At 36.2% G+C, this 25,561-nt stretch overlaps 1 protein-coding gene across 9 annotated transcripts in view; it reads left to right on the top strand.

Annotated features, from left to right (window-relative positions):
- Positions 1-25,561, top strand: part of LOC111148403 (peptidylglycine alpha-amidating monooxygenase) — a 159,255-nt gene that overhangs the window by 79,360 nt on the left and 54,334 nt on the right. For 8 of the 9 annotated variants that reach the window (XM_022504922.1, XM_022504924.1, XM_022504919.1 and 5 more), the window contains exons 7-13: positions 9,371-9,419; positions 10,711-10,778; positions 12,020-12,100; positions 12,389-12,465; positions 12,972-13,075; positions 20,297-20,481; positions 21,724-21,792. In XM_022504922.1, the coding sequence (XP_022360630.1) occupies positions 9,371-9,419; positions 10,711-10,778; positions 12,020-12,100; positions 12,389-12,465; positions 12,972-13,075; positions 20,297-20,481; positions 21,724-21,792 (633 nt within the window). Of the gene's footprint in view, positions 1-9,370; positions 9,420-10,710; positions 10,779-12,019; positions 12,101-12,388; positions 12,466-12,971; positions 13,076-20,296; positions 20,482-21,723; positions 21,793-24,216; positions 24,301-25,561 lie in introns of all 9 variants that reach the window. The other variant, XM_022504923.1, reaches the window with a different exon arrangement.

A 25,561-nucleotide genomic window follows, 5' to 3' on the forward strand; every position in this document is an offset into this window, starting at 1 on the left:
GTCTGTTAAGTCAGCTTTCAACAGCCTCCAGGAAAACCTCTGTGCGGGTTGTGTCTGCATCAGCAGTGCCCCTATTTCACTGATTTCTGCTAAACAGATAGACATTTGCCGTGACTGCTCAAGGTGTTAGCGCTTTTTGAGTGGAGATTATTTTATATCAGTGTATCTGTAACTGGAGAGTCCTGATATTCTGAGATTAGGATTTCAAGGAACCATGAGTTCTCTAGGGGACATTTGGTGACTTGAATTTTGTTTTGAAGAAACTCTAATATAGAATTCCAGGTATGCATTTTCTGGTTAATTTGGAGGATCATCTTTTTACTGAATACTGTCAAGTGACTTTAAGACCTGCATTTATAGGAGCACCTGGGTGGCTCAGTGGGTTAAGCCTCTGCCTTCAGCTCAGGTCATGGTCTCAGGGTCCTGGGATCGAGCCCTGAATCAGGCTCTCTGCTCAGAGGGGAGCCTGCTTCCTCCTCTCTCTCTGCCTACTTGTGATCTCTCTCTCTTTCTCTCTATTAAATAAATAAATAAAATCTTAAAAAAAAAAAAAAGACCTGCATTTATAGTACGGGTGGTACTAAAACAAAAACAAAAACAAGAAGACAACAACAAAGGAGCTGTGTATTAGCTTCGTTAAAACCAAAGCGAACGCAAGACCCCGGTCTGCTGTTCCTTCTACTCTTTCCTATTTGCCTCTTGTGCTTGTTTCCAGCTCATTTGCTGCAGCATTTCAAATGTACAGAAATAACCTTTTTTATATAACTATACAGTCCAACTGTGTAGAAATAACTTTTTTTTTTTTTTTAAACAACGTGGCCCAACTGACGAAACTGACAGCAATCTGTTCCAATGCGAAGGAAACAACAATGCTGTGTTGTATCTATTAAGAGACCGCACTCTCCACTCTCCTAAGGGATTTTCCAAGTGATCTTGACTACATGAAAATTCCCTAACTTTAGAAATGCATCCCCAAGTCATCACCCATTCTTGGTCACCTTGGGAGCCATGACGTAATCTCAGCAAAATCTCATCTGTCCCCTTAATATCATTTAGAACAAAGAACCGTAAGGTGACGATCAAGCCAGCTTCATAGGCAAAATAGTTATTACACTATCTACGTACATTATTGCAAAATTATTGGTGCGTGTACTCTGATTTCCTTGATTCATTTTTGTTCTAGACAGTGAGAAAGTCAGGAAGGTGGCCTTTAACTTATGTTCAGAACACTCTTAAAGGGTGGAAGGGTATGATACCGTTGACTACTTGCTTACAAACTTCGTGAACTATGTTTTTATCATTAAACATGTTATTTCTTTGCTTTTCATGAGATTTGGCAATGATTCCAGGCATGCTTTGTCAGTACTTCCATAAGGGAAGGATCCATTATCCAAAACTGTGGCTGGAATAGTAGATAACGTGCATGCTTTCTCCTTTACCTTCCTAAGAGAGTGCAGTGAATTGAAATCCACTCTACGACTGTCTTTCTGAAGGACTTTTCCAATTAGTGGGATGTAGCTTGTAACAATACACTGGTTCCCCTAGGATCAATGGTTAACCTGTTTTTTATTGAAGCAGGAAACCACCAGGACAAGCTGAGCTCATGAAGTGTAGAAGGCTCTCTCCAGAGGGAAAGATTAGGAGAGACCAACAGTCTTCCAAGGACCCACCATCTAAGAGGTTATTATCATACATTATTCCACATAGTTACTTTACTACTTAGCCCTGTATCCAAGCAGGAACGACAAGCTATTATTAGAAAAGCAAGCTAAATAGTTTGGAATGGATATCCTCCCATCCCATGCATTCACCTCCCATTAAGAGAATGAACTTCCTGCGTAAGTGGAGTCCTTAAGTACCACTTATCCATTCTTGCTTAATTCCTTTATCTTAGCTTGAGGATATTTCATAGATAAAATGCTTTGGAAGTGTTTCAGAAATGGAACTCTTTTTCTTTAAAGTGAGACATGTTTAGTAAACATTAGCATAGGAGAATCCGTTTTGATACCCAGATGCGTCCCAGTTCGCTGAATTACTTTAGCCAGCACTCTTAATCCCGGTAGCCTCTTTCCCCCAATCTACAACATGTAAGAATTGAACTCCCTCGTCTTCCGCATCCCTTTCAGTTCTGAAATTCTGAGTCTATCTATTTGATAAAATACCTTGCTGTGGTTATACATCTCTGCCTTGGCAGAGGAGAGCAATTTCTCAAAAAACTCAAACTTGAGATCCTTGTGGAGTGGTTGTCCAGTTTTCATCTGGCTCAAGATTAGATTCTGATTGAATGCCATTGCCAAGCCTCTTCCAGTGTCTGGACATACTTGTTTCTTCCATTATCCGTCTACTTCTAGAAGTCTTGCCACTCAACTACTGGTACTACATTATAGTCCTATGCTTCTAAGACATTATTAGACTTTCTGACTTTATAACTCTTTTTAAAAATAATTTTTTAACTTTTCCACTTTAATGTCTTCACCATTACAAAAGCTCCTAGTACCTACATGTGACATTATAATGGAATATAGTGACATATAATGAAATTAGTCCCAATGTCACCTGATACCTACCTAGTGATGAAGTTTTATCTCCACATCTTGAAATCCATTAGGGTACAATTATGTGTTACTAAAAGAGAACAGCAATCATGAAAGATCTCTTTATCAGGGATGTCTGGGGTTCAGTCCTCAGTAAGTACAGAACATTAATAGCTAAGGGTCAAGAATTCACCAGTGTACCTTAAAGAAAGAGTGAACCTATAGCCCAATCCAATGAAGAAGAGAATGATTTATTTTGGGATAAGAAAACTAAAATAAAATAAATGAAGCTAACTGGAAGGAACAGCTGTCAGGATTTTTGCATGAAGATAGTTGTTCAGGATAAGTGAGTAAAAGTAGAATAAACAACAATTTCAGTATCAGTATAAAAAGGCCTCACTCTCTCTTCTACAAACAAGGGATCCTGTTGAACTGACCTCTAGTCTAGACCTCAGAAAGAAGCATATTGTCTTGGGTCTGGTCAAAGAGAACTTTATTACTAAAAGTTGTGGAGGGACCTTAAAACAATGCATTATCAACTCTTTCATGATCCTGTGGTACCCAATCCAAAAATTTCATTTTAGTCAGACCTTGCTACTTACGTCTTACTAATATTTCTGTATTTCACTGGTGACTCTGTTCTGTATCTACCCAGTGCACACCCTTCTGAATCAGCATTTCTATACCCACTTTGAGAGTATCCCTGTTTTGTACGGTATCTTTAAAATACCATTTCTTGGGACACCTGGGTGGCTCAGTGGGTTAAAGCCTCTGCCTTCAGCTCAGGTCATGATCCCAGGGTTCTGGGATCGAGCCCCGCATCAGGCTCTCTGCTCAGCAGGAAGCCTGCTTCCTCCTCTCCCTCCCTCTCTCTCTCTGCCTGCCTCTCTGCCTACTTGTGATCTCTGTCAAATAAATAAATAAAATCTTTAAAAAAATAAAATAAAATACCATTTCTTTTCTTTCTTTTTAAATTCACTTTGGTTCCTAATTTATTTTTTTACTTAGGACAAAATTCTTTGCAATATAAAGTGTTTCTTTGTTTTTGTTGTTGTTGTTTTTTACTAGAGAAAACAGACTTTTTTTTTTTTTGGTGTTCAATGATTCATCAGTTAAGTTTAACACACAGTGCTCGTCACAGCACATGCCCTCCTCAATACCCATCACCCTGTTACCCCCTCTACTCCCCCTCCTTCGCTCTGAATCCCTCAGATTGTTTCCTGGGGTCCATAGTCTCTTTCAATTCTAATTCCTTTTTTTCACCATGAAAAATGAATTTAATTTACTAATTTAATATTCCCATGTTCCTTTCCTCTTTTCTTCTATCCCTCTGTCATTATGTGAAGAAATTCTGTGTTTCTTCAATTAAAGAAACATTTCAATTAAAGAAAATATTTTTTAAAAACTTTAAAAAAATTTTAAAAATTCCTCAATGAAAGAAACACTTAAATTAAAGAAAAATTTCCAGCTTCTTCAATTAAAGAAATTCCATACCTATGATTGTGAAAATGTGTTTCTCAAAAGAAAATATTCATGTGTTGAAGATTCTTGGAATCTACCAATAAAAAGAATAATGATAATAATAATTAAGACGCATTGGATTTTTACTGTGCTCCATTTAGAGTGCTCCATTCTTTACATAGATTATCTCATTTATAGACTGCGGTTTCTTAGTGGTATCAATATTGATCGTAAGTACTAATCTACCAAGTGTTAAAATTGTTAACCTTCCAGATCCTACTCATTTTAAGCAAAGGCACTCAGTGAGCACGTAGCTGAAACTGATGATGATCTTATTAAGGCACTATGGTCAACTAACTGTGTGATTAAAATACACAAAATTTCAAAATTTAAGTTTTGAAATGTCCTACTCATTAAAAAATCTTACTTCTTGAGGCCAGAATAATTTCAAACTCATTAGCCCTTTTTATCTTACAATGAAATCAAGCTTGGAGAGGATGGGGAACAGGACTGAGATGAAGAAGAGATCTTCTGGGTACTCTGGAAACTTGATACAGGGAGGCCTTAGTGAGCTATGAATTACTCTCATCTGCCTCTCCACAGGGATTGCTGTGATCCCTTTTTTCTGGAAGATTCCAGAAAAGATTACTTTCAAACTTTCCACTCAGCAAATCTTACATTGGACATGTACAAATGTACAATATTTATGTGGAAATACAAATTGGAGAAAGAATCCATTTCCTATTCTACCTTTCTTTCAGACAAATTAAATCCTATAATTTCAGACCATTTTAGTTATTGACTCACTACCATTCCCATCTATTTTTAAATTGTGGAATTCCATTTCTCTGGTCTTCTGCCCTATGTTAACCTTTCCATCTATTTCCTCTCTTCTCCTCTCTCCTGTTTACTTTCATTCTAGTCACAGAATCAGCCTTTCTGACCAACTTTTTCAGCTAGCTTATGATTTGATATTCTGAGTTCATTTTCTATACATTTCTTAACTATCTCAGTCCTGATTTCATTTTTTTTTGTTTTATGTGACAAAATATTAGCAGAGGCATTGACGTGTATTTTTAATGATAATAAACCTTCTAAGTTGTCATTTTTATGACGATGCGTGTTAGAGACAGATTTCATATAGAGCCGAGTGAGTTGAAATGAATCAATTCTTACGAGGCTTTGTATCTTGTGGCTAAAGCACTGTGTTACAGTAGAAGGACAAACAAAGTCAGAGCACACTGAAAATCATCTGTAAAATATGCAAAACTAGCAGAAGTTTCTGAGTTCATGTGAAGTAAGATCAGAATAGAGGTTATGGAAATAATAATGCATCATTGTGGCAAGGATCACACTGGGAGTTAGAAGGTCATAATCTTCATACCAGACACTAGGTTAAAACAGGCTTCTCTCCAAAGTTGCCACATGCTATAAGAGGAGTATCAGTGGATCTAGTAGCCCTCCAGGCCCCTGGACCACCTTGTTTGAGGGAGTTCAGGTTGCTCTCCCTGGGGCTTCTCACTATGTGTATATACAGGCACATGGGCTCTTCAGGTCAAACTGTGAAAAGTAGTACTAGAAGAGATCACAAACATTTACAGTAATAAAATTTGACTTGGAAATAATATATGTGGAACAATTAACTCTAATAATGTCCAAAATGCATATATATGCTTTATAAGTATTGTCTTTACTTAGCAATAACTTCTAGAATTGTGTTCAGCTTAAAATGTCATTGTTATAATGTGTATTTATCGATTACCAACAGAATTTCTTAAAGTCACACAGAATTATCCCCTGATTAAATGGTGATGATATGAAGCGTTATCCATAATTTAAGGCATCGTTTCTACATGCTTATACACATACCCACACACTCACACAGCACAATTATTAGAAATGCCTTACTTTATGCTGATTCAGTGGATCAAACTGACCAGATAAATTTGATGTAAATAAATTCCTTCAGCGGTGACGCAGAAATTCTATCTAGTGTGGTTTTTAAGTGATCTTGTAACTTATATCCATTCTACATATTTTTTTAATTTTTTGGGGCTTTTTACAAAACAGATATCATTTTTACTTTGGATTCTTGTATGCATATTCACCAGCCATCTACCCATATAAGATTAACATTACGTAAGAAAAAAACCTATAGAGTGTCTAAAATTCCTATAATGACTTCCCTAAAATCATTGTAATACATAAGTCAGAAGTTCAGTATATTTTTTTCCAGAATGTGTTGATCATCTCATAAAAACTTAAAATGAGTTTTTAGTGGTTTAGCTATTCTTATGTGGTATTCTCGACTTTTTTATAGGATATAGCATGTAGTTGATAAACATGGGATCAAAGGAAAACCTGTACTATGTCTTTACAGTGGGGTGAGTGGTGAGACTGACTCACTTTTTAAAACTCTAGAGTGAAGGGGTGCCTGGGTGGCTCAGTGGGTTAAAGCCTCTGCCTTCGGCTCAGGTCATGATCTCAGGGTCTTGGGATTGAGCCCCACATCAGGCTTTCAGCTCAGCAGGAAGCCTGCTCCCCCCCCCCCCCACCTGCCTCTCTGCCTACTTGTGAGCTCTCTCTGTGTGTCAAATAAATAAAATCTTTAAAAAATAAAAATAAAAATAAAACCTCTAGATCGAAGCAAATATACAATATTTACATAGCAAGGGCTGTTATTTAATTTGGAGAAAACTTTGCTAAGTGTGGTTATTAAAAAAAAGTCTTCAAATTAGATTTTGACATATTTACTAACATACATAAGTTTCTGACCTATTTTTGAGATTTAATCTGAGTAGAAAGCCACTCAATTGAGACCATTGTAGTCAGGAACATTATCTGATAGGAGGATGCACTGTCACGGGCGATAGCTAGCATGTTACTATTAGTAACATTCCTGCTACTCTAAATTTGGTGATATTTCATCTTTTATGATACATTTCTTTGGTAGTTTATGAAACATGTTAATTCATTTATTAATTGTTCCCATTTAATTTTTTTAAAGTCATGGTTAAGAATATTAGCCAAAATGAATTTCAAAATGAGATTCACTTGGTTCTTCCAATGCAAAGATGTAATGGAAAACCAAGAAGCGGTTCTCATTGCACACTGGCCCTGTTGCATGGACAGACGTTGTATGGGGGAAGAAACTTTCTCCTGGTTTATTGTGAATTAAAATAAAAGATTACAAAGCCTAACATCCAGTAAATTAGTAATCTGTAAGTGCCAGGTACTGTGCTTGGTAAACACCTTATATAATCCTGTCACTTTGTTTAAAATCTTCCAGTGGGGCCGCCTGGGTGGCTCATTGGGCTAAAGCCTCTGCCTTCAGCTCAGGTCATGATCCCAGGGTCCTGGGATTGAGCCCCGCATTGGGCTCTCTGCTCAGCAGGGAGCCTGCTTGGCCCTCTGCCTGCCACCCACCCCTTTCTTGTGCTCTTTCTCTCTCTCTCTCTGAAAAATAAATAAATAAAATCCTTAAAAAAATATTTTTAATAAATTAAAAAACACTCAATTATCCTTTCTATATTTAAAAGCATAGACAAAAATTAAGATAAATTTGTATTGTTTTTGTTATTATTATTTTCTCCTCATCTCTTTAAAACCCACTCAAGACTTTATTTCATTTTCTTAAAGATTTGTTTATTTGTTTGAGATAGAGAGAGTGCACCCATAAGTGGGAGAGGCAGAAGGAGAGAGAAATCTCAAGCAGGCTCTACATCCACGCTGACTGCCCAGCACTGAATGTGGAGTCAGAGGTGGGGCTTGATCTCACAACTCTGAGATCATGATTCTGAGATGACAACACTGAGATCACAAACTGAGCCAAAGCCAAGTGTCAGACACTTAACCAACTGTGTCACACAGGTGTCCCAACTCACTTGAAATTACTATGAAAATAGCACCACACTGGAATTTGATTTAGGAGATTGGATAAAGATCCCTTCGTAAAATGACAAAAAAACAACCTGACTGGGGCGCCTGGGTGGCTCAGTGGGTTAAAGCTCTGCCTTCAGCTCAGGTCGTGATCTCGGGGTCCTGAGATCGAGTTCCGCGTTCGGCTCTCTGTTCAGCAGGGAGCCTGCTTCCTTCTCTCTCTCTCTGCCTCTCTGCCTACTTGTGATCTCTGTCAAACAAATAAATAAAATATTTTTTAAAAAACCTGATGAAATATAAAATGTTTATCATTCCACTTATTTCTGTACTATCACTGTTAAAACCAAGCTTAATACTAAATTGAGAAATTTCCTTTGTGTTTTATTTTCAAAGCACTAAATGTGATTTGTTATACTTCCTAAATTTTATGTCTGGTAAATCAAAATCTGTATCTTGTTACTCAGTTTATCTGTTATTTTATATTACTGTATAAAGCTACCTTTGTTTTTCTCATAAGAATTACAGCTGAAAGAAATTTCCTTAAAACTATTCATCTGCTGCTATTTATTCGCATAGTTCACTTTTCGATTTCAAGGATACATATGTTCATCATGCACACACACACTAGTTATTTATAATAAAATAAACTCTCAAAATTGAGACATGATGTTTTATAAATACTTAGAATATAAGTGTGAAGTATAAAGAGTTTAGCATACACAGAAATAGAAGGAATGGGTAAGTATGAGTTGCTATTCATGGTCTCTGTGGTGAAGGGTCAGCAAGTTCAACAAGATAAAAATTTGGATGGGTAATTTAAATTTTTGCCTTCTTTCTACTTGGGGAAGGCAAAGGAATAAGGGAGAAGATTCGTAAGAGGTCTCTGAAGCGTCCTTGGCAAAAATGGGGAGGCTTTCCACTGCAGTTGGGGTGAACGTTGCCATCAGGTTTCTATTGAGAAGGTAGGAATGGGCAAGGCCTAGAAACCAAACAAGGTGATCCCTGTACATATATCAAAGACATTAAAGATGCTAGACATGGTCCTATCTAGAAAGGTCAAATTATGGACTACTTCCATTTTTGAAAAGTAGAGAAGCTAGTTGTTCGGAGCCAGCGTGGAACAAACCATTCAGTTAATCAGCTTTCCAGGATGTTTCAACAGTGTAGATCATTCATAGAGTAGCAACAACTTTCTTCTGTGAGCTGTGACTAGTATCTAATACAGCTACAGGAAAGCAGGTAACTCGTCAGTTTGAGGAGTCAAGAAAAAAACCACAGGCTGCTCGAAATGATAGCTTTGTTGTTGCTGTTGTGATGCATTGGAGATTAAATATATTCATGAATAAGAAAATATTCTGTAGACTATAAAGCACCATACAAACAAAAACATAGTTTGTGTTAGGATTGAGTTATAATCATTTAAAATTTAGTAGTTTGAAATCTGCTTCTCACATTTTCATATTTAAGGTGTGTATTTTGTCTGCATGTGTTTTCAGATAATCACAAAGACTGTTCTGGTGTGTCCTTACACCTCACACGCCTGCCGTAAGTACTTCTAGTTACCCTACCTAAGTGACAGCTTTAAGATCTTTGAGAACCTAAAAGTGGGAAATCCACTGTATTCATTGTCTATTGTTATATAACAAATTACCTTAAACTTAGTGGCTTAAAACAACAAATATTCTGGGCACAAGCTTAGCCGGGGACAGGGGCTGGTCTCACACAAAGGCTGCAATTAAGGGTTCAGCCAGGGTTTCAGAAACATCTGGGGGCTCCGCTGGGGTGGGAGCCACTTCCAAGATCACTCACACAGCTATGGACAGGATTCAGTTCCTTGTTGGCTGTTGTCTGGAGGACTCCTTCATTTCTTGCTTGTGGACTCTAAACAGGGCAGCTTACAATATGGTGGTGATTGGCTTCCATCACAGCCAGCAAGAGAAAGCAATGGAGGGCATGCAAGATGGAAACCACAGCCTTGTAGCCTAATGTCAGAAGTTAGTGAATAATATAGAAATCTGATGGGTTGAGAAAAGGGTTGCCACAAATCTTCCTACTCTGACTCCTATGGGGGAAAAAAAAAGTGAAATTGCTTTGTCTTATTCTTTTTTAAGAATAACCAACCCCTAGGTCCAGTTACTATGCCCAGCCCATGCCCAAGGGAAGAAGATTAGACAAGGGCATGAATGTCAGAGCTAGGAATTACTGAGAGCTGTATTAGCCAGAATTCTCCAGAGAAACTGAACCAATAGAATGTACACACGCACACACGCACACACAAAGGGAAAGAAAGAGATTTACTTCAAGGAATTGGCTTACACAGTTGTGGGGTCTGGCAAGTCTGCAGTCTGCAAGGCAGGCTAGAAATTCTGGCAGGAGTCAGTGTGGAGTTTTGAGTCCAACGCAGTCTGGAGGCAGAATTCCTTCCTCTTCCTGGGACCTCGGGCTTTTCTCTTAAGAGACGCACCCACACTGTGAATGGTAATCTGCTTTAGTCCAAGTCAATAATTTAAATATTGGTCACAACTAAAAAATACCTCCCAATGTTTGACCAAACTACTGGGGTCTCTGCCCTAGATAGTGGACAGAGACACTTAACCATGGCGGGAGCCATTAGAGACCGCCTTCCACATTATTTATGGCAATAAACGTTTTTAGCTATTTGTCCAAAAAAATAAGTTATTTAAATAAAAAAAAAAATCTACCTCTTTTTCTGTATTGTTTTCATTTTCATATGAATCATATTTTATAGATCAGTGTATTAAAGTATATCTTATTTTCCTAAGGCCATAGTTTTGATGTTTCAAATAGTTGATATAAATGTTACTGTTTCCTGCAGACAGCCTCTAATTGCTGGCATGTACCTTATGATGTCTGTTGACACTGTTATTCCACCAGGAGAGAAAGGTAATTATCTTTTAGTATTTACCATTATCTTTACTTAACCTATATGAATGGATTTATAGTATTTTTTAATAAAATTTTGAAATGATCTATATCCCTGAAAACTAAACCAGTTCCTTATTATCCTTAGATTCTAAATAGATTTCTCTACTATTCCAAGCCAGTAGTTTATTATCATCCATTCTTTTACAAGATGCTAAGAACTGAGGCCCATAGGTAGGTAATAGGTTATGTAAATATAAAAATAAATCTTGAGTATTTTACAAATCAGTCTTCCATCCTTTAGATGCCAAAGACGAATCTCATCATGTACTATGACATTAACTACTGTAGAGAATATCAGTTTCAAAGTCAAAAGTCTAGCAAATCCAAGACCAGGCTCAGTCTTTGAACTTAGATGTTGGGCTTAATTCCCTATTTGTAAAATGGAGATGATAATAGCTGATTCTTCTAAACTTACAAAAAGCTATTAGAGTAAGTGTAATATTATTTAGCAATGTATCTAATCATCTGATGAAAATGCCATGTTAAATATTACTCCTTTTTTTTACTGGGATTCTTGTAAAGTTATTGACAAGTATGGTCTCATTGTTATTATCAAAGACACATATATTGAATAACTACAGTGTTTTCAACTGAAAGAGAAGTAAATGAAGTGGTTCCTTCTCAACAGGTATTGTCAATGTAGTTATCTTAGGTGTTTGCAGCCAGTTGTTAAGTTTTTTCAACTGCATAAATTGTCATGATAAAAGTAGCAAATGAAGGGGCACCTGGGTGTCTCAGTGGGTTAAAGCCTCTGCCTTCGCTCAGGTCATGATCTCAGGGTCCTGGGATCGGGCCCCGCACAGGGCTCTCTGCTCTGTGCAGAGTCCGCTTTCCCCTCTCTTTCTGCCTGCCTCTCTGTCAAATAAATAAATAAAATCATAAAAAAAAAAAAACAAAAGAAAAGAAAAAAGTAGCAAATGAAGCCTATGTTTTCGCTGACAGGGTATCTTATTTTGACGCTAGGCATTTTGTTTACGAAAGAAATTAAATGTGAGGGCCAGAGGTTATTAACTCATCTTAGTAAACTGGCTGGTACATAATTGGGCTTAACACCTGCTGAATACCTCAGTGCATGTGTGCTTTCTAGGAACCCCCACCCCCGCCTAGCTACTTGTGAATAACCTATACATATTTTTAGACGAAAATGTTATTTTCCAGTTGGATAGTGACCCTTTTTTCTGTGTTTTCATTTCGAACAGTGGTGAATTCTGACATTTCGTGCCATTACAAAAAGTATCCAATGCATGTCTTTGCCTATAGAGTTCACACTCACCATTTAGGTAAGAACTTTAAACTACAGGTTAAATTATAAATACTCGCCTTGCCGCTTGCTAACGCTATAAATATAGAATGTAAATTGTATTTGACGTTAAATCTGTTTCAATGAAAGATTTTTGCATACTACCTTGAAATTGTGTGTTTTTTCATCATATCGTTTTCATTAAAATACCTAGCATTTTGGCTTCTGACAATATTCAGATTTTATTTTGAAAAAGGAAAGCAAATGATGCCTTTTCTTTTTCTGATACCTCATGACATTACATGATTATAATTCATGTTCATTACAGGTAAGGTAGTCAGTGGATACAGAGTAAGAAATGGACAGTGGGCACTGATTGGACGCCAGAGTCCCCAGCTGCCACAGGTGTGTAGAAACTGGTTTAATTTTTTTAAAAATATATAATGTATTATTTGTTTCAGGGTTACAGGTCTGTGAATCATCTGTCTTACACAGTTCACGGCACTCACCATAGCACATACCCTCCCCAATATCCATAACCCAACCACCCTATCCCTCCTACCCCTCTCCCCTCCAGCAATTAAACTGGTTTAATTTTGAGACAAAAAATATAGTAATCAACAGATAGTAGTCTTAGAAACCCTCATAGAATCCTTGTGAATTTCTCTAGAATCCTAGTATCTCTAAATCTACATTTATTATTTATCCAAACTGCATATAACCTCCTTTTTTACAACTTCCAGCTTGACGGTTTCTCTTAACATTTGTAAACATGCTGGTGAATGGTGTGTCTGTATGTTCGTGTCTTCATCGTCTCTACCCAGGGTGTGCCAGGCCTCATGTTATCAAAGCACATAGTTCTGGGTTTTATTGGCAATATTAATGAATCATTGTGTTTATCTTCTTGGTAGGCTTTCTACCCTGTGGAGCACCCAGTAGATGTGAGTTTTGGTGACATATTGGCAGCAAGATGTGTGTTCACTGGTGAAGGAAGGACAGAATCCACGCACATTGGGTATGGTTTTGTAAATTCTAGTATTTTAGAATATTTTATTGGGGCAAGGCATGATTATAAGTGATAGGTGTGTTTGTGAATGAATTGCACAATTTTTTATTATCATGAACAATTATAGCAAACTGTATATCGCAGTTTCTCATTTTCTAGCTGAGTGACTAGGATAAACTCCAGAACATGTGCTTATTTTTTTATGTTTCCTTTCCTCCTGTTTATTCAGAACCCTGAATATCACACCTCTATATATTATAGATGCCACAAGAGTATATATTACTTCCTTAGGCTCATTTAATAAAGAAAAATATAATTGATTATGAAATTTTTTTCTCAAGTGTCTTTTTGTCCTATGTTCAAATTTAGGCAAATATATAATTTCCCCATTTGGTGGTGTCTATTAATTACTCAGAACTGTGATTTTTTTCCCTGTCTCTTAAAACTTCTGTGTATTCATTTTTTTTTCCAGTTGTTTAGGCTACCAAATAGGAACAATAATTTTCAGCTCTTTTCCAAAAGAGAGCCTTAAATAATTTTCAAACTATTGAGCCTCTTTGAAATACATGTATTTTATAACCCTAAGTAAAATTTTCAAAGCACTGTGAACGCTTTCAAAAAAAGTTTGCCTGAATTAAAAATGAAAGATAAAGTGTCTTTTTTTTTTTTTATTTTATTTTTTTTTTTGTCAAAAAAGAACCAAGAGCCTTCTTTCCATGTTAAATTAGGTTATAAAATATTTACTGATGCCACCTGGAAGCTGGAGTTTTAAGCCATTTATCTTTGATCAAAGAGAAGTTACAGAAAGTAGGCATCTGAAAATAGGCATTAAATGTACTAAGGTTGAGTCTTATGATGACAACACTAGCTCTTGGTTGTCAGGGGAAACAGAAAAGATGCTGAAGCCGGTAAAAGTAAAAAGGCATTTGAGACAGTGGAATAGGATTTTTTTATGTCACTCTAAAGGGTTGCTATGTTAATAAACATCAATGTTAAGGCTAAAGATAGGACAGTAAGAAAAAAATTAACAAGTTCTATTAAACAAGAAACCTCCAAGAGTTTTGCTTTTGAATAAATTTTGTAAGGTTGGGAGAGACAAGGAAAACAATAAAATTATGGTGTTGCATGCTAACTGTAAGAAAAAGTTTGACAAAGTAAACAAGATTAGATTTAAAGGAGTGAGACATTCACTTCTTAGTAGTTATTATTATTATTATTATTATAAAGATTTTAAAGTGAGCTCCGCACCAAATATGGGTCTCAAACCCACAACCCCAAGATCAAGAGTTGCATGCTCCGCTGACTGAGGGGGCCAGCCAGGTGCCCCCTTACCAGCCTTGAAATATATGAGTCATAGAGTGTTGATGAGCTGTTTTCCTTTCTATGTTAGTGTAGATCCTCTACAACTTTACTTAAGTGCCATTGGTAATTTTAATAGCCTTTGAAATAGGTAGACTAAATAGGAAAAATATCCCTTTCAACACATTCTACATATTAGTGTACAAGTTCAAGTGCAGAATAAGTAGAATTTTTGGTTTAAATAATCTGGGAGGTCTTGTAACTTTGGCCAGATTGTATCCTTTGAGTATCCTCCATGAGACAGTATCAAACATAGAAATGAGTGACTTGTTACAATGCCAGGATGAAAGGCCAAAGTAATCTGAAGAAGCCTGTTTCATCAGGAGTTCAGACTGATTCAGTCTTTTAACAAATGTGCATCTTGCTTTAAAATAATACCTTAAAATGACTATACCAGTCTTTTTGTAAATCTCATGTGGGCTAAAGGGAATGCCATTTTGAAATACAAATGAAATAGAAAGAAATTATAGGAAGTTAAGTTATTGGATGAATCCATATTCTGAATATTTAATTTATATTAGGGCAGCATTTTTTTCCCCTGTAGAATGATAAACTAATAAGACAGGTTTGAATAAAATTTAAATATGAATACAAATTCTCATATTAATGCATAATATTCCTGAATCACTTAATACACATTTTAGTTTTAGAAAAGTAATAGTATCAATGCATCTGTTTTATAAAATACAGGATACCACTTCCACAGGGAGCTATAGAATTAAGGTGGAGAATGTAACCAGTTAAAAAAAAAAAAAAAAGAAAGAAAACTAGTGTTTTATGAGTCTGTTAAATGATACTCTGCAAATCTCCTCTCCCTTTTCTCCCTTCCTGCCTAACCCCCAACATGATCATACATGAACATGTACCGCCCCCCAGCCCCGGGCACAGGTTAGAACCGTGAGCATAAAGACTCCTCAGATACACGCAATTTACCACAGGTCGTATGGGCCAGCAGATAGCCCTCCATGCCTTGGAAGAACTACAAGCATCTGGATTTTAATTTTCTTAATTCTGCAGCTACCTGGAAACTAGGTTTTACAGGAAAATTCTATCGATGGCCTACCAAGAAGATGTTCAGCCAAGTAATTTTTCACCCAATCCAAGCTTAACTCTATATTGAACTAAAAATCTTAGGACTGGAGAAAATTTTGCTTACGTGGAACAATCATACTTAACTAATAAAAAGCCCTTTTAAACATAGGGACTGATTTTTTTCCCAGCAGGGCTGCATCACAAAACACAACCATTAAAAATTAAGTGGATTTAAGACAAGACATATTAAGAAATTTACCAAATGGTAGTAATTTTTATCTGGATATATTAAATTTCTTTTTAAATTGTAAATATGAATACTATATCTTAGACAAATTTGCACCAATGTATGTACTAACAACGTAGTACTCATTAATCAATGGAGAGGCTGTATTTTGTGTCTGTCTGCATTACATATTTTATATTCCATATGACACTTCTCTGAATTCATTTCAAATGTTCAGTCAAGTTTAAACAACCAAAAAAAGAATTTTATTAAGGCAGCCAATTAAGCTAATTAAGTCAGCTAATTTGCTAATATTTTAAATTAACTCTTGAGAATTGGTAGATAATATTTACATATTTGGTCAATTTTGTTGGTCATATTTTTCCTTTGGAGCCAGTTATATCATATACATATGAGATGTCTAATGAATATTCATAGATACTAAACACAGCACTTTAGTCAACATTTTAAAGTATATTATATGCAAAGATAAAATTACATGGACAGAAACTCCTTAATGTGTAAGTTTAAAAGCACCATGAAAGCTCTGAAGAAACGATTCAGAGTTTTGAAAAATAACTTCTTTAAAGTGTCCTATTTCTTTCCAAAATCAGTATTTCCCATCATTGTTTTTTGTTTTGCTTTGTTTTTTTAAGCCCAGCATCTGTTGAGTGTAAGGGACCTAGGGAGAGGGAATCATCAAAATGGAGGGAGTATCACAGTTTGATACACAGTCACCAGGGACAATAAGATTTGGGTTTTTTTAAAAGGTTCATTTCAGAATATTTAGTACTTTCTTAAATCTCTATTACGTATCTTTATAATATGAAATAATATATTTTATTAAAACCCTCCTAAAACATAGATGATAAATAGGTAGATAGATAGACAGGTAGATATAAATATTTTTCTGGAATGCCCTAGACAGAGTTCATAAAATTGACCTGACTCAGCAGTGTGATATATTAGGGGCTAACAGGCTATACCATAACAAGTTGTAAACATTTATTAAGATATATTATTCATTCTTCCTTCCCTCAACAAATATTTATTGAGGGCTTAACTATTTTTAAGCTCATCACAGCTTGTCAGATTTAGAGTGAGCTGATATGAAAAAGTAGTTATCACATAAGCACTTTATTTTGCATGAAGATGAAAGAAATGCACCACTGTAATTTTGGAATATAAGTGATGCTAGCAGGCATCATTTAGAGAATCACACTGGCGTCAGGAATTGCTGAAAGGGCCATTCAGCAGAGCCAGGGCAAATGTGTAAACACAGCCTCCCTCCATACTTTCTCATATTAATAATCATTAGATTGACAGAGTTGAATTGCGTGTGTTGTCCTCTATAGAAAACAAGGGTAGATGTGTCAACACTCTCCCTTAGGAATACAGAAAGCAGTTTGATTTAAAGTCAGAGTTTCTTTCTTTTTTTTTTTTTGTTTTCTTTCGAATGAAGGAAAGATGGATGAGGAATAAAATAGGCAAACTGGTTTGCTCATACTAAGTTTTGAGTCCTGACATATTTAAGATGTGATTGTTTCTCTGTCAGGTAGGAGAAACTTAGCCATCTTAACTACGAATTCGATGATAAGTGGAAAGGCATAAAGTCTGATCTTTTCTTTTCCTTCAGGTCTTTAATGAATTTTTCTTTGTGATAGCAAAGATTCTAACGTGATTTGATCAGTTCAATTTTATATCAGAGAATCAGTACCTTAAATGAATATTGGTGAGCTGATTATGCTGTCTTATAAAGTCATGTGTTTACAGATGAACATGGGCATGAGGTAAAACAGGTAAAATGTGGAAGGATCTGTCCATGGATTAGTTGCAAGTTTCATTTGTTACTATATAAATTTACTGAATTTTTTTTTTTTTTACTTTCACTGGTTGGAAAAGTTTGCATGATTATTTTGCTTTTCCTCTCTACATGATGATTCAAGGTCTTCTAAGCTAGAGCCACATCTTAAATTCCTTTTCCCTCATCTCTGTCTCTTGATCTACACATTTTTCTGCATTTTGAATGGGGAAAGAGTAGACAATATGGTGAAAGGTTCTGGCTTATTACTCTGGCACCGGCCATTTCTTTTATAACACACAGCTTTCTGACCAACTCCAGTGATGTTAAAATGAAATTCTTAGGGAGGGTGTTTTGACACGTGAAGACGTGTGTAGTGAACAGGTGTTCGTTTGGGGCTGCACCTCACGGCTTGCATTTCACAGGAGAGGCAATTACACTGACAGGTATCAGATTCAGAGAGTGAGAAGCCAAATGACTTTTAAAGCATGAACAGAGCTTCCTGTGGCGGGGATTCATTGCTGTGGTCTCTCGGGGGTTCTCCATTTTCCAAGCTTACAGAAACCACATCCCTGTTTGGAAAATATTTTTTGTTCCTTCCCTTGCTCACGTCATTACTGTTGCTATGGCGAGGAAGTGAGTGCCACATGACATTGCCGGAAAAATCAACACTGACGTGTTTTTGTTCAGCAAATAAGCCACTTCGCAGCTTTTTATTAGCAGAGGCTTGCTAAAAATTGTCAGAACACCAAAAAGGAAACATTCATTTGCGCAATCTACCTTGGAAATGAAAGTCTTGTGGAGGTGTATCAAGATAACTCCCTCCTGTATTATGCTTAGCGAAATAAGTCAATCAGAGAAAGATAATTATCATATGATCTCCTTAATATGAGGAAGTTGAGAGGCAACGTGGGGGGTTTGGGGGTAGGAAAGGAATAAATGAAACAAGATGGGATCGGGAGGGAGACAAACCATAAGAGACTCTTAATCTCACAAAACAAACTGAGGGTTGCCGGGGGGAGGTGGGTAGGGAGAGGGTGGTTGGGTTATGGACATTGGGGAGGGTATGTGCTATGGTGAGTGCTGTGAAATGTGTAAACCTGGTGGTTCACAGACCTGCACCCCTGGGCTAATAATACATTATATGTTAATTTTTTTTTAAGATTTTTTATTTATTTATATGACAGACAGATCACAAGTAGGCAGAGAGGCAGGCAGAGAGAGAGAGAGGAGGAAGCAGGCTCTCCACTGAGCAGAGAGCCTGACGCGGGGCTCAATCCCAGGACCCTGGGATCATGACCTGAGCCGAAGGCAGAGGCTTTAACCCACTGAGCCACCCAGGTGCCCACATTATATGTTAATTTAAAAAAATGATAATTCCCTCCTAATGATGGTGAAGAAGATGAAATACATGATAGCCCACGTGAACTGAGGAAGAACAAAAACATGTATTAAGCTATTAGGCATTACCTTGGATTGTTTGGAGCTTGTATCTTAGAAATGTCCCTCCCACTGTTTTTTGTTTTTTTTTTTTTTATAATCTTTTTTTTTTATTTATTTTCAGCATAACAGTATTCATTGTTTTTGTACCACAACCAGTGCTCCATGCAATCTGTGCCCTCTCTAATACCCACCACCTGGTACCCCAACCTCCCAACCCCCCCACCTCTTCAAACCCTTCAGATTGTTTTTCAGAGTCCATAGTCTCTCATTGTTCACCTCCCCTTCCAATTTCCCCCAGCTCCCTTCTCCTAACTCCCCATGTCCTCCATGCTATTTGTTATGCTCCACAAATCAGTGAAACCATATGATAATTGACTCTCTCTGCTTGACTTATTCCTCCCACTGTTTTAAAATCTGTTTTTAACAATTGAGTCTTTCAGCAGCACGGCACTACCCCATTGAGGTCTGAGCCTTTAGAAGAGGTTAGGACTGATGTCCCTTTGTACCATTCCTTTATATCTCTCTTTACTTCCCTGCTTGCCAAGGTGCCACGTAGGATATCAGGGGCCCATTTAGGATGTCCTTAGTATCAATACGGGATTCTCAGTTCATCTGACCCTGCGGCTGGAGACAATTACCAAAAACGAGATCCTAGACTCTCAGGGTTAAATGGAAAAAGCCATTTTTAAAGACTTGTAAATAATATATGATATTTCCGTTCAAGTGTTCTGAGTTTTACCATTATTAAGTAAATAATTAAGATTTTTCCATGAGGCAAGTACTTTGCCCAATCTGTGAGTTTTAGCAAATGGAAGAAGGACTAAAGGATGAAAGGATTTAGAAGAGAAAGGAAAGTATGTTGCTGCTACTTAAATGCCATTTCCATCTGCGGTATTGGGTGATATGTATGGAGTGACTGCAAATGGATGCTCCATTAGGAAGTGGAAATGTGCCTTTGACAATGTGCTTTAGATGCTGAAAACTGTGATGGGTTTTAATGAAAGCTATAAAATAAAGGCACAATATTTTCACCTCTGAACCTATTGCTGGCAGATTTACTGGTTGTATTTTTCTTGCATTAAGAATCTGTTTTATAGGGCGCCTGGGTGGCTCAGTGGGTTAAGAAGCCGCTGCCTTCGGCTCAGGTCATGATCTCAGGGTCCTGGGATCGAGTCCCACATCGGGCTCTCTGCTTGGCGGGGAGCCTGCTTCCCTCTCTCTCTCTCTCTCTCTGCCTGCCTCTCTGCCTACTTGTGATCTCTCTGTCAAATAAATAAATAAAATCTTTAAAAAAAAAAAAAAGAATCTGTTTTATGTGAGTAGCTGATTTGTTATGTCTTTTTTTTTTTTTTTTTTTTTTTGCTTGCAGTGGCACATCTAGCGATGAAATGTGCAACCTATACATTATGTATTACATGGAAGCCAAGCACGCCGTTTCTTTCATGACCTGTACACAGAATGTGGCTCCGGAACTGTTCAGATCCATACCACCAGAGGCCAATATTCCAATTCCGGTGAAGTCTGACGTGGTTATGATGCATGGACATCACAAAGGTAAAGCTGGTACTCGTTTAAAGTAAAATATGATTTTGTAGTTTATATTTTCTTGTGTGTCTCACTTGACTGTATAATTAATGTTTGAAAGCATCCACCTGTCAATCACATGTACACATAATCCAATTCCCACTTTTCCTTCCTTTGTAACCTACCTACCTTCCTGACATGCCCCCATCAAAACAGTGAAAGTGAAGAATCTAGTAGTGGAACAGACTAGTTTGGGCACCAGTTCAATAAATGTAGCTCTCTTTCTTCGTGTAATTCATGTTTTCTCACTTCCCCATTTGATTATTCCGTAGTCAGTAATGACTTAGACAATTTATGAATTTATACACCAGTTCTAAAGAGTGAATTCAGTTTGCCAATGAAAATGGTTATCGTCTCCAACCCTACCCTGAATTATCTATTTTAATGGGCCTCCTCAAGCAAGAAGAGTTCTTGATTTATGAGGCATTACTAATCTTGGCCTTTTTGGTCTCATTCTCAGAATTGTTGATGAACTTACTCTTCATCTGAAAAGTGTTCCTACTGATTGTCATTTCATTAGTTTAAAATTGCAAAACCCACACCCTGTTTTATTGGATGAAGTATGCTGAGACTTTCTTGAGTTTTACAGATCTAATCATAAAATGCCAGAGCAGCTTCTTATGTCTTTCTGTTGGAAATTTTATGAAACAAGTTTAAATAGCACTTAGATCACTTATTAAGATCTTAATATGCTTATAGAATTTGCCTTAAAATGTTCTTAAAGTATCCTTAAAATGTCACTAAATTCAATTTTTAAAAATACAAGCAGTTTTTTTAATGCATTTTTAAAATTGTCTCATGTATATATTACTGAAAGGGTAATTGATCTTGTTATTAAGTCAGAAGTCTGGTAGATGGTGGTTACACTAGAAGTTTTTTGTGTGTGTGATTAAGAGCATTTCTAGCATATAAATTCTTCATACTGTTTTTTGTTTGTTTATTTTTTATTTTTTTATAAACATATAATAATATATTATTAGCCCCAGGGGTACAGATCTGTGAATCGCCAGGTTTACACACTTCACAGCACTCACCATAGCACATACTCTCCCCAATGTCCATAACCCCACCACCCTCTCCCTACATATTATTTTTTTTATTAAACATAAGATCCTGGAAATATTTTTATGTTGATAGTTTATTTCCAGTAAACTATTTAACATTTATGATATATCCCACAAATTTATGCTCAGCTTTTTTAATCCTTTACAGAAACAGAGAACAAAGATAAGACTTCTTTACTACAGCAGCCAAAAGGAGAAGAAGAAGTATTAGAACAGGGTATGTATGCATAGTTTTATAACTAGGCCTAAAAAAGTATTCGTGTTCTAATTAGGCAACCAACTTTTAAAGTTACTGAGATATTTTAGGTCTCTTTATCAGCCTCCATCCCTATGTACTGTTGTTTTTATATAATACATAATTCATGAGAAAATGGTCACTTGTTGTCCTCTAGCTTTGAAAGTAAATTTCCTCGATGTAATTTAAACTCATTAGATTTTTCCACCTTTGTTTTAGTTTTTTTAATATGGTAAGTTTTATATGTAGTGCAAATATAATCACTAGAAACAATTGTTGGGCTACTTTTGAAATCTAAAGGATTTGACCATTTAAAATCTTGTGTACTTTGGGCAATGTGTTTACTGACTCTATTTGAAAGAAATTAAGACTTAACCTTCATCTTGCCTCTCTTAAGGCATTCTTCTCTGCCGTCAGTAAAATAGGAGGGATTATCAATGTAGGCATTTGTAGTTTTGAGTTAAGTTGCTGTCTGATGAGTTAAGAAAGCATCGTTCTTCCACTGATCTGTTTCTTTGAAGAAATAACATATACTGCATACGTTGACACTGAAAAGCTATTCTTCTCTATCTTGTTTTCTTACTAGTTGTTTCAAAGATGATACTTTGTGCTAGGCGTTGGAGTATATTATCAAGTTATTTTGGACTAGATACGATATATTTTAAAGCATTTAGTTTCATGTTCCTCCAAGCACGTGTCTTATGACAACATGAAGTGTACAGGAAATAAGATTTTTCATTTGGCAATGGAGAGAAATTTCTCACTCTTTGGATTTTGTAAACCACTATAGGAATTCTTCAAAATATATTCTATTAGGTCTAGGCCAAAGGCAATATTCTTGCATTAAGAATATTTACAAAGTTGAAGAATCCAGACTTTTTAAAGGAAGACATACACTCTGAAAGGGGATTAGGAGAAACTGTAATATAAAAGTTTTAAATTATATAAAGTCTGTTCCATCCATAACATTTAATTATAACAAAGTGGCTTCTGGAAAAAGAATACAGTTTTAGCTCAAAGTTGTTTCTACTTTCTTATTAAGTCAAAAAAAGGGAGATGATTTTCTACTAAATAGTTTATATACTGAATGGCTCATATTAAAGTATTGAGTATGATTTAAAATAGTTAAATTTATCAATCTGTGTATATAACTGTAAGGAAGTCAGTAATTATAAATAACACATGGTAGTATTAACATAACTGTACTGAAATTTGTTCAGATTTAAAGTGAATTATTTTGATACTGGATGCACTATTTGAAATACATGCCTTTGAAATAATTCGAGTTATCTTAGAATACATTTTGAAATACTAACATATGTGATAAAGTATAGAATGAGACCACCGTTTAGTGGATGTGCCTTATAAAATGGTAAGTTTCTATTGAAACTGAGGTTGATCTGTTTTCATTTTCAAGTTATTTGAGTTGATCAAGGGACACATTGAAACTTCTGAAAGATTAGAAACCCAGAGGTTTCATTAGCAGAAAAACCTTAAATGTTAGGTTTAATCTCTTCTTTCCAAATGAGATTTAAGAGATGTCATGTATACCTAAAAACCACATCCTTTAAAACGCTTTCATATTTTGCCATTCACTTACTCTTTCAAGTTTGATGATATATGTTTATAATATTAAGAAGTTTAAATATACCCAAAGCCTTACTGGTTCCAGAGAAGAATTCTGTGAACACAGAAGAAATTATTTTCTTAGAGTTGGTGTTTTATTCTACTTATGAATAAAAATGCTGTAAAGTGATTTAACTTGGGAGGAAAAATATATTCTTCTGACTGAACTTTCATACTGCAGAAAATAGGCTATGGCATTCCTATGTTGAAATTAGTGGGCCCATGAAAATGTCACCTGCTAGGTTATGTGAAGGCAGATAACTAATCAAAAGCCATTTCAGTGTCCAGTGTAGCCCATATATTATTCTGCGGGGCTTTGTGCACTACTAGCCTAGAATTTAAAGAGAATAGAGAAATATACCAAGTGCATATTTGTGCACATAGTTTAATTGGTTCACTAATGAGATCAATCTATCTCCTTGCAGTACACAGGACAGATCTACTCATTACTGAGAGAGTATCCCATTTTTCTCAGAGTTGTTTGTTTGCACAAAATGTGTATTTGTATTAATTCTCTGGGGAGATAAATTGGCCAGATAGCTAATAAGAGGGCTCTAATTATTCAAACAAATTATGCCACATGTGCTGATTTTTAAGTAAGCCCCCCAGCTCAACCTTTTGCCTTAGTTTGGTGCTCTGGCCAATACAATTTATGTGCAAGTACTCCGCCAGCTTGTATTGATCCTTTAAATATTTTAAATCCCCAATAAATAAAAGCTGTGAGTCATTTCAGTTGTGCTAGCCACAAGTTAACAGACGGCATCTATGTTGGTCACACAGAGAATGTCAGACCCCCATTGGAAATAGAACATTTGTGGAGCAGGAAGGAAAAGACCTCAAACGTCAGAGGACATGTACTCAAAGGCAAGTTCTGTACCCATCAGTGGCTAAATAATATAGTTCTGCCTGGATAACACAAACGATATTACTTCCAATCTTAATACACTGAAAAACATGTAGGAAGATAAAGGTCAAGATGTGCAATAAATGCTCTGTTGGGAAGAAGGGATGACTTTTACTAAGGTAGTAAAAGAAAGATGGCGGTAAAGATATTCACATGCTTTTCTCCTGCTGTGCTGTGTTCTTTTTCCTGCCATTATTTATTTATTACTCTGTTTCTCCAGGAGGACCAGAAGTTGGGAGTCATTTGCATTCTAGTTACAAAAATAATTATCAATTTTTGTCAGAATATTAATCTTGATTGGAGATTTTACTAGTTTAAAAGGAATAGTTGAGTTATATGAATCTACATAGTACTTACACTCTTACCTCCTGCAGTATCCTTATCTGTATTTGCTTCCTGAAGAACAAAATCTGGTGTAAGGCTCCGGTATCTCAGACTTATCTCAAAAGATGTAATTATGAGAGATACTAGAAGAGCCTCATTATATGACAACTTTCTGTCAGGTTGTCCTGGATCATGCAACAATGGGACATATTTTTAATGAAGCTTTAATTAAGTCCATGGGGGTTTCATTCATTTATTTATTTATTTATTTACTAGATTTTTATTTATTTATTTATTTATTTGACAACAGAGAGAGAGAGAGAGAGAGGGAACACAAGCAGGGGGAGTGGGAAAGGGAGAAGCAGGCTCCCCACTAAGCAGGGAGCCTGGGATCGGGGGCCAAGCCAAAAACAGATGCTTAACAACTGAGCCACCCAGGTACCCCAACTGTGGGGAGGTTTTTAAAACATAATGCTTATTTGACTGATTTGCTAAATCATATTCATTTAAAAAGAATAGAATTTACAGAAAAATCTGAAGAAGCAAATAAAATTCATACATCATCCCTAGGAATTTGGGTATATATGTACATCTCAGTGTGAAAAATATATTATCGACACATTATTTTAATGTTTAGAGCATGTGTGCATAGTTTTGCGTCCTGTTTTTTAAATACTATATACCGAACATTTCCTCCAGCTATAAAAATCATTGGCAAGCGTGCTTTTTATTGCCTGCATATTATGTGTCTATTCCTGCCCATACTGCTTTGAGACTAGCCTGTTTGTTTGTAGGTGAGCTAATCTGTGATTGAGTTGATTATGTCTGCCTCCAAGCAGAAGAACACTAGCAGATATTCACAATGAACTGAAACATTACTATCCTTTGAAACCATTG

This window comes from Enhydra lutris, unplaced genomic scaffold (assembly GCF_002288905.1).
Source record: "Enhydra lutris kenyoni isolate GAN:26980312 unplaced genomic scaffold, ASM228890v2 scaffoldscaffold19, whole genome shotgun sequence".
Classification (NCBI taxonomy): domain Eukaryota; kingdom Metazoa; phylum Chordata; class Mammalia; order Carnivora; family Mustelidae; genus Enhydra; species Enhydra lutris.